Genomic DNA, 9,782 nt, shown 5'->3' on the forward strand with positions numbered 1-9,782 from the left:
CCCCTGCATCGGCAGGCGGACGCGCAACCACTGCGCCACCAGGGAAGCCCTATCCATTCTTTATATAATAGTTTGCATCTACTAATCCCAAACTCCAATCCCTCTCCGCCCCCACCCCCTTGGCAGCCACAAGTCTGTCCTTTATGTCTGTGAGTCTGTCTCTGTTTTGTAGATAAGTTCATTTGTGTCATATTTTAGATTCCACATATAAGTGATATCATATGGTATTTGGCTTTCTCTTTCTCACTTACTTCACTTAGTATGATAATCTCTAGGTCCATCCATGTTGCTGCAAATGACATTACTTCATTCTTTTTTATGGCTGAGTAGTAGTCCATTGTATGTATGTACCACGTCTTGTTATCCAAGATGGGCTTTCTTGTCATCTATGATTTAATCTATGATTAAATTCTATGATTTCTCTAAACAGCTGTATCTGGATGGTGTGTCACAATATCTGGTCTGATCATTTCTATTTTTGACCCAAAATTAGGACTCAAAATGTTCTAAAAGATTTTTTTTTCCTTCTACAAATTTACTCTTTCTTAAAATAATTTTGGTGATGCCATAATAAATAGGTTATGAAGTAGGAGAAATAATCAGTTGATCTCCATGCTAGGCATAGAATCCTTAGATTTGGAAGTGACTAAAGTCTTAAGTTCCTAATGCAGAAATCCCCTCCTCTGTATCTTGGACAAATTTCATCCATTATCTGTTTGAATCCATTGGGGAGTGCACAACTGAGCAAATCAGGTCAGAACTCCATGTCAGTCAAGATTAGGAGAGGCTTGGTCAGATACAGTAACAAACACCTCCAAATTCTCAGTAGCTAAAACAGCAATTATTTTTTAGGATTATTTTTTAGTCAAAGACTCCAAGTCCCTCACACAGTGGATGGAGCTCTACTTGTGTTGTCATTCTTAGTTGGGGACCCTCTCACTCAGGGACCTAGGCTGCCAGAGGAGCCACTCTGGAGAGTTGCAGGTTGCCTTGTGTCTACTGCGAAAAAAATGCACAACCTAAAAGTTGAGAATTATGTTTTATTTGGCAGACAAAACTGAGGACTTAAACCCGGGATGCAACCTCTCAGATGCTCGGAGGGACTCCTCTGAAGCGGTAAGGGAGGAGCCAGGATATATAGGAGTTTTTGCAAAGACTAGATAGTCGGAACTTCAAAAGATTACTGTTAATGAAAGAAAAACAGATATCTCAAGTTAATGAATTTTCTGTGTATGGGAAGAGGTAAGAGTCTGGGCTCATTGATATGCAACTTAGCTATCTAGGGCCAGTGTCCTGTTCTTTCCCATCCTGAGTCCCCTCAGGCATCACCCGTGGCTTGATAGCTGCAGCATCCTTTATTTACTGATAATGACAGGCAACATTTTTTTCATTCACACTTGGTAAGCAGTGGATAAAGGAGCATAGCAAATCTTGCGCTGGTCTTGAAGTCTCACTTCAAGTCTCCCTTGATGTTTCACTTCTTACATTTCACTGGTCAAAACAAAGTCACCTGAGCAAGTCTGACTTCAAGAGGGAAGGAAGGGGCAGCAAATCTTACAGAACAGTAATACAGAATACCACAAAGACCTTCCATCATCTGGTACCACCTAGTTTTTTCAGACTTCTTCCTACTACCTGGGACCAAATCTTTCTGAATTAGCTCACACTCCTCACTGCCCCCTAAACAATCTCGGAACTCTCCTCCCTCCATGTCTTGCCTTTCCCCTATGAGTTATGCCCTTCCATCATTTGATTGATCAATGTTTATTTGAACATCTACTGTATGCAAACCCCAGTTTTTAGTACTGTGCGTAATGTGGAAGTGACTTTCTTTTTAAATCTTACCTTCCAAAATCACATAAAAATCATTTTTTCCATTAAACCTTTCTTGATTCGTTCAGCCCATACCAAATTCTCTAAATTTCTTCAATAAAAACAGATACAATTGCCCACCTATTTAGGACACAAATGCTGTTGTACAGCATTCTTCTATGTGTCTTCTAGTTGAATGTTTTGCTCCCCTGACCAGATTATAGACTCTGAGAGTAAGAGCAGCACTTTTTTATGACCCCTGGAACCCTCAAAGCCTTGCAAAAGAGTAAGCACAGAGCATTTAATCCTTCTTTATTTCAATGCCTCAGCAGAAGGAACTGACTCAAACTTCAGGAAGTAGCTGTGAAGACAGGGTGGCAGGAAATGACAGAAAACCTGAATACGGAACTGAAGCAGCAGCTCAGAGTTTCTTGCTCTGAAGTGGCAGCAGCTAGAGAGGAGCCGAGTATCTACTTGAGGAGCCGAGAGCCTAGAGCAAACGCGCGGTTGAAGGTGGGTACTCCGGGCAGTGGGAAAGTTGGGGAGCGTAGGATAAGAGTTGAAGTGAGAGGACTCTGCCTGTCTTTTCGTCCTTGCTGAGCAGTGAAGTCCCTGCTAGTAAGCTGCTAACCTTTCATGACCAGAAACCTGGCCTGGGTGTGAGGGCTTGTGGATAACAAGCATCTGGGGATGGAAGCAGAAGGCAGACGCTGGAGCCCAGGGCACGCGATCCAGCAGCCATCCAGGACCCCTGGTTTCTGCCTACAATCTACAATCCTCTTTAAGGCCCGATGGTCCTAGGCACTGAGCTGGGAGGAGGACCACTGGAGATGAGACAGTCTCTGCCCCTGGAGAGCTTATGGTCTAGCAGAGAGACAAAACCCACAGGAGACATTGCAACAGATCAGGAAGTAGTAGTAGCTAATGTACACCAGTGCTGAGAACCAAGTGCCAGATGAAGGTATGGCGGTTCGATTAGGGCTAGTTTCTCTGATTGTAGGGTCACAGGATCCCAGAATGTCAGAAATGGAGGGCACTTGATGAATTAGCGAGGTTAACCGCTCCATTTATTTTCCCTTGGGAAAAACAGTATCAGAGATGTTCAGTGATTTACCAAATTATTTAAGTTAGTATTTGTAAATTGCCTAACCTGGTACCTGGCAAATAAGTACATACCCTCTCTACTTTGACTCCCTAACCCATATTCCCACAGAGCTGGATGATCTGACTCTCTGTCCGTGTACTTTACTCAGGCAGCCTCAAGAAGAGGCCCTCGATTGTGCCTGATATCCTGGCCACTAGGCCTCACCGACTTATTCTCTGGTCTCCCACCTCTAGATAGTACCTCTTGGCTTCCCTATTTCCGGCCAGTAGCTCAAGCATACTAAATTGTCTCTGTGTCAGAAACCCTTCCCTCTGTTTCAAAAATACATGAGGATGGCAGGCTTATGGGAGAGCCAAGCTGAGACCTGGGAGGAACAGCAAGAAAGAGGACAGGACCATCGGTCCTCACTGCTTCCTTATTGCTCACAAATATTTCAGAAACTTCTCTTTTCCAGTCTTCTGTGTGAACTCCTTTTGTTGCAGAGCAGCCCAGGAGCCAGGACCATAGGTCTTATCTACGTGCCCCCCATGCATTACTGTTGCCCCACAGGGGAAGGCAGAGCTGCTCTTGGCAGTGACTCATCCCACAGTCCAGCTGACTCGGTCCATACTTCCCCAGTGTCTTCTTTGCATCTTGTTAACCAATCTACCCCCAGATTTCCCTTGGACTGGTTTCCAAGGGGTTTTTCAAAGAGCTGGAGAAGGATGGAGTTTTCAAGTGGAAAGGAGAGTTGGAGAGTCTGAGCACCTCTGTGGAGAGACTGGAGGGTCTTAGGAGAGGTTTTAAGAAGGGCTCGTTTAAAAGACAGTAAAGAGTGTGGGGAAGGAGTCTGAGCAGGGAAGGGTGGGCAGGGAGTTGCCAGCCAGCAAGTGGTACCAGGGTCAAGAAGTCTCAGCACCAGAACAGATGAGCATTGTCTGTTGTTTCCTCTCCACACCAAGATCCAGCATCCCACAGATGCAGAGCACCTGTGCAGCTCCTCATGCAGGACTGGCAGGGCCAGCAGAAACACTGGGGATGCCCTAGTGGAATAACAATTTGGCACCCCCTCAAAGCGGTGTTCTCTAAATATTTCTTTAACATTTATTTAGTTAATAAAAGTCAAATAGGGCTTCCCTGGTGGCGCAGTGGTTGAGAGTCCGCCTGCCGATGCAGGGGAACCGGGTTCGCGCCCCGGTCTGGGAAGATCCCACGTGCCGCGGAGTGGCTGGGCCCGTGAGCCATGGCCGCTGAGCCTGCACATCCAGAGCCTGTGCTCTGCAACGGGAGAGGCCACAACAGTGAGAGGCCCGCGTAACGCAAAAAAAAAAAAAAAAGTCAAATAATTCTTAATGTTCAAAACAAGGGACTTATTACATGCTCTTTTTTGAACCAGTTATCTACTTTCAAAGTGTAATTAAACTGTTTTTAAAAATTGAACAATAAATGAATTATTCTCAGCAAATAATGCTTCCCCATGCATTGTTCAGTTGAGGAATTTCAGCTGAGTGCCCCTACTGACACACAGCTGTGCAGTGGCCAGTCTCAGAGTGGAGGTTGGAAAAATTCTCAATGGCGTTTAGCAGGTTGTAGAGAGGAGTGTAGATGTTCACATTATCAAGAGCTGGACAAATATATATCTCAAGAACTATGAAATAAGTTATATGTGGACACCTGAGTGAAATGATGCTGTAATTCCAGGGATGTTCTAGCAATCCTCATTGATTTCCTCTTCAAGCCACTAGCTAGCTGGCCTCTTGACACAAGTGAAGGATCTCAGCAGTTTTGACACCCAGGTTATTTAGTATTACCTACACTCATGATGACTTCTGTCCAGACTAATGAACCCAGGCCACATTAGTTTGTCTTAAATAAATCCACATCCCCCTTCCTCTAACTGAGAAAAAGTGCTTTCCTAAAACTTCCATCTGCTTTGCCTCAGATTCTATTTTCTTCTAAGAAAAAAATAGCATGAACTTTGGCTGCTATATCATTGACTTCAGCGTTCTTGTTTTCCCTCTTCTTGCTTTTTTCATTTAATCATTCCCATTTTCTGTCACCCTCAGATGTGGAAGTCTGTAGTAGGTCATGATGTATCTGTTTCCGTGGAGACCCAGGGTGATGATTGGGACACAGACCCTGACTTTGTGGTGAGTGTGGAAATAACTTTCCTTGGACAATGTAGGGCAGTGGGCAGGCCTGTGGGCCACTCTGTAACCCTTGAGGGGGCTTCGAAAAAGTCTGGGACTGGGATAGCCCTCATGGTGGGACTGCCTGGCAGGACAGTTTGCTGTCATGAGTGGGACCTGCATGATAGCCTGTGCTGAGGATGGAAGGAGACAGGTGCGGAGGAGTTTGACATTGTGATTGACAGGCTATGGCAGGCTATGCTGAGGGAACAGGTTAACTGGGTGTCCTTTGGCCTGTGAGCCAGGATTTGAGCTGGGCATGTATAATTTGGGGGAATTCGGAAGTTGTAGGAGACCTAAAGAAGAAAGTTTGAGGGATGCAGAGTAGAAAGGGAGGTTTCAGAGCTCACCAGCTTAATTTTAACATGGGGGCCTGGGTGGGATAAGCACAGAGAGGAGTCTGAATAAAGTCCCTGAGTACCGGAAGCAGCTGATGCAGGGGACGTGGGGGGCATGTGTGTCAGCTGTGTGGCCTCTCTCAGCCTGGCACATTTCTTGCCATCACTTATTGCTGAGTGTTGTCTTTTGTAGAATGACATCTCTGAGAAGGAACAACGGTGGGGAGCCAAGACCATCGAGGGCTCTGGACGCACAGAGCACATCAAGTAGGTACCAAAAGGACTGGGAGGAGGGAAAGAGGTATGGGAAGAGCCCAAGGAAAACTTGGAGACTCGGGAGAAGGTGCGGGGGGAAGGAAAGAGGGAAATTCCTGTCTGTGTGTCTTTGCTTTTCCTTCAGTCTGTCCCCATGTGTCCCTTTGGGTGTCATTGTGTATTTGTTTCATGTCTCTCCTCTTATCCCCCCAACCCTATTATCTGTCTTTTATTTCTAACCACTCTGATATTTCCCCAACTGTGTCTATTATTTTAACTGTTTCTCTTCCGTCAGTAAGGCATGAGGCATTCAGAGAGGGAAGTGCTGAGCTTGTATCATTTACTATCTATCTATTCACATAAATATAAATGTGTGTCTGGATTGTAGGGTGACTTCTGATGGGCCAAGGAGGATTCAGTAAAATGTCAAGGTAAAGAGCTCAGAATAAATGCTGTAAAACGAGGACAATATCAGGTCCCATACCTGGTCTAATTGACTTTTAAAATAAAAATTTGTGTTTGGCTACTTAATAGAAGTAGGAAGCCATGAATGGTAATATGAAGAAATATGACACAACAGGAAAACCTGTTGATGTATAGGGATCTTAAAGATTATAACCCAATATTTTACCAGAAAAAAAAAAAGCAAAACAAACAAACTCTGATACCATAACAGAGAAGGAAGTTACTCACAGACAAATCCAGGGGTTTCTGTGGGATATATTGTGTATTAGGATTGAGAGATTCTCTCTTCTTTAATAATCCATGGATTATTCGGGATCATCTAACCAGGGCTGTTTGCTTTGGATAGTGTCAGAATGTCCAATAGACGCAATAAACAGTATAACAGGAGCAAAATTTAAAAGTAAATAAATTGGCAAAATTAATCTTTTTAAGCTCCATTTTAACTCCCCTCCCCCACAAACAGCAGTGTTTTTACCTCATTTTCTTCTAGATTTTAAAAAGTGTCAGTGGATTATCACATTGCACAAGAAACACACTATGAAAACCTGGCACATGTTTATACAATTTGATAATATTCAGTACTCCGCAGTGTTGTTTAATCAGACATAAATGATTTATTTCAAGTAACTGTAATGAATATCATATTTAAAGAAAGTAGGCAATTCTGGAAGCAGTTGGGAAGCAAAAACATGGAATTGGGTCATGCAGGAAGCTTCTTTGATGCTCCTCTGTAGGCTCATCAATCCTACCCAAATTAAGACGTCTTTCCTTTTCTGAGAAAAGGCCGCTCAGTCCTAGAATCCTGAGAACTGTTAAGATAAGCATACAAACTCTCCTTGTACCTTTCCCTCCCAGTGCCTGTCTTATGCAGAGCAGGAGCAGAACATTTTAAAGAAGACTCCTAAATCCCTGCCATGATCTTATGGAAAGAGCTGGAGTTTGGATATCAGATAGATTCAGATTCAATTCACAGCTCTACCATTAATAGCAATGTGAGTTAGACATATAGCCTCTCTGAAACTCAGCTTATTTATCAAATGGGGATAATAATAGCTACCTGGCAGGTGTATGGTTAGAATTCAATGAATTAGCATATAGCAAAATCTAGTGCAGTACTTAGCACCACTTAGCATCTCAATAATGTTATTTCTCTTTCCTGTTAATATAGATTAGTTGAATCAGATTTTCTTCCTAAAAACCTAAAAATAAACATGTAAACAGATGATGATCTTCCTTCTTCCTAAGTTGCGTTTACCTGAACTGTTGTGTTACACAGTCCAGTATATATATTACTCTGACTGGTGACCCCTGGAGTTGTAAAATGTGGTGACCCTGGGTGTTTCCTTATTAGCCTAACTGAATCTATATCTGATAGAATAAATGGTGGAGACATTTACACAAAAACCCACTCCCCTCCCTTTTACCCAGGCTACTGAGGTATAAAAGCTCAGTCTCTGCTAGTAACTAACCAAGTGATCCTGGACAGGTCACTTCCCCCTCTGATTCCCAGTCTTACCATTGGGAACAAAAAGACCTCTAGAGGACCTTCCAGTAGTAAGCCTCCAATACTCTGGGATTCTTTCTGGCTAGTGTGGGCTGGGACAACCTTTAAGGTCAGATGGGAATCACCAAAGTCCTTGGAAAGGAGGGGAAGTTGAACAGGAGAATAGTAGCTGCAGAGCTCAGATGACTCAAAGCAGGAAAAGGAAGTGATTGTGGTTCTCATTAATCTCACTACCATCCCCCACACCATGATCTTTCTTTTTTAAGTCTGCCTAAAATATATTTAGTTTGGGGAATGGTTTGGTAATTTGGTGAATAGTTCAAATGATCCTATCCGTCCTTCATCTATTGTGTAGAGAAGTCCTGGGCCAGGAGGCTCCAAGCAGCCTAGTGTTTCCAGGAGCTGCCAGGTTTTCAAGGGCTCTTGCATTTTCTCCATCTTCTTCTCCCCACTTTTGCTCACTTGTGCCCATGTGCCTCTTTACAGTCGATATATCCCTCCCCACCCCTGGATGCATGTAAACACTGATCTGCTTCTTGTCACTACAGATTAGTTTTGCCTATCCTAGAATTTCATGTACGTGGAATAATACAGAAGGTATTCTTTTGTGTCTGTCTTCTTTCACTAAGCATAATATTTTTGAGATCTATTCATGGTCTTGTGTATATCAGTCTTTTGTTCCTTTTTAATGTCAAGTAATTTTGCATTGTACAGATAAACCAGAGTTTGGTTTATTAGCCTGTCGATGGACATTTGGGTTGTTGACAATTTGGGACTATTACAAATAAAGCTGTCATTAACATTTTTTTAACATCTTTATTGGAGTATAATTGCTTTACAATGGTGTGTTAGTTTCTGCTTTACAACAAAGTGAATCAGTTATACATATACATATGTTCCCATATCTCTTCCCTCTTGCATCTCCCTCCCTCCCACCCTCCCTATCCCAACCCTCTAGGTGGTCACAAACCACCTAGCTGATCTCCCTCTGCCATGCAGCTGCTTCCCACTAGCTATCTGTTTTACATTTGGTAGTGTACATGTGTCAATGCTACTCTCTCACTTTGTCCCAGCTTACCTTCCCCCCTCTCTGTGTCATCAAGTCCATTCTCTACGTCTGTGTCCTTATTCCTGTCCTGCACCTAGTTCATCAGAACCATTTTGTTTTTTAGATTCCATAGATATGTGTTAGCGTACGGTATTTGTTTTTCTCTTTCTGATTTACTTCACTCTGTATGACAGACTCTGGGTCCATCCACCTCACTACATATAACTCAATTTCATTTCTTTTTATGGCTGAGTAATATTCCACTGTATATATGTGCCACATCTTCTTTATCCATTCATCTGTTGATGGACACTTAGGTTGCTTCCATGTCCTGGCTATTGTAAATATTGCTGCAATGAACATTGTGGTACGACTCTTTTTGAACTATGGTTTTCTCAGGGTATATGCCCAGTAGTGGGATTGCTGGGTCATATGGTAGTTGTATTTTTAGTTTTTTAAGGAACCTCCATACTGCTCTCCATAGTGGCTGTGTCAATTTACATTCCTCCCAACAGTGCATGAGGGTTCCTTTATCTTCACACCCTCTCCAGCATTTATTGTTTCTAGATTTTTTGATGATGGCCATTCTGACTGGTGTGAGATGATACCTCATTGTAGTTTTGAAATACATTTCTCTAATGATTAGTGATGTTGAGCATCTTTTCATGTGTTTGTTGGCCATCTGTATATCTCCTTTGGAGAAATGTCTATTTAGGTCTTCTGCCCATTTTTGGATTGGGTTGTTTGTTTTTTTTTGTTATTGAGTTGCATGAGTTGCTTATAAATTTTGGAGGTTAATCCTTTGTCACTTGCTTCATTTGCAACTATTTTCTCCCATTCTGAGGGTTGTCTTTTGGTCTTGTTTATGGTATCTTTTGCTGTGCAAAAGCTTTTAAGTTTCATTAGGTCCCATTTGTTTATTTTTGTTTTTATTTCCATTTCTCTAGGAGATGGGTCAAAAAGGATCTTGCTGTGATTTATGTCATAGAGTGTTCTGCCTATGTTTTCCTCTAAGAGTTTGATAGTGTCTGGCCTTACATGTAGGTCTTTAACCCATTGTGAATTTATTTTTGTGTATGGTGTTAGG

The 9,782-nt window shown here is 42.7% G+C and overlaps 1 protein-coding gene across 1 annotated transcript in view; it reads left to right on the top strand.

The window, feature by feature from the left end:
• Positions 1-770: 770 nt before the first annotated feature.
• The window catches only part of HCLS1 (hematopoietic cell-specific Lyn substrate 1), a 30,151-nt gene continuing 21,139 nt past the window's right edge, over positions 771-9,782 (top strand). The window contains exons 1-4 of the mRNA XM_007106948.4: positions 771-1,116; positions 2,142-2,325; positions 4,963-5,046; positions 5,617-5,690. Coding sequence (XP_007107010.2) covers positions 2,197-2,325; positions 4,963-5,046; positions 5,617-5,690 — 287 coding nt within the window. The 5' untranslated portion in view covers positions 771-1,116; positions 2,142-2,196. The remainder of the gene's footprint in view (positions 1,117-2,141; positions 2,326-4,962; positions 5,047-5,616; positions 5,691-9,782) is intronic.

The sequence above is a fragment of the Physeter macrocephalus genome, chromosome 1 (assembly GCF_002837175.3).
Source record: "Physeter macrocephalus isolate SW-GA chromosome 1, ASM283717v5, whole genome shotgun sequence".
Classification (NCBI taxonomy): Eukaryota; Metazoa; Chordata; class Mammalia; order Artiodactyla; family Physeteridae; genus Physeter; species Physeter macrocephalus.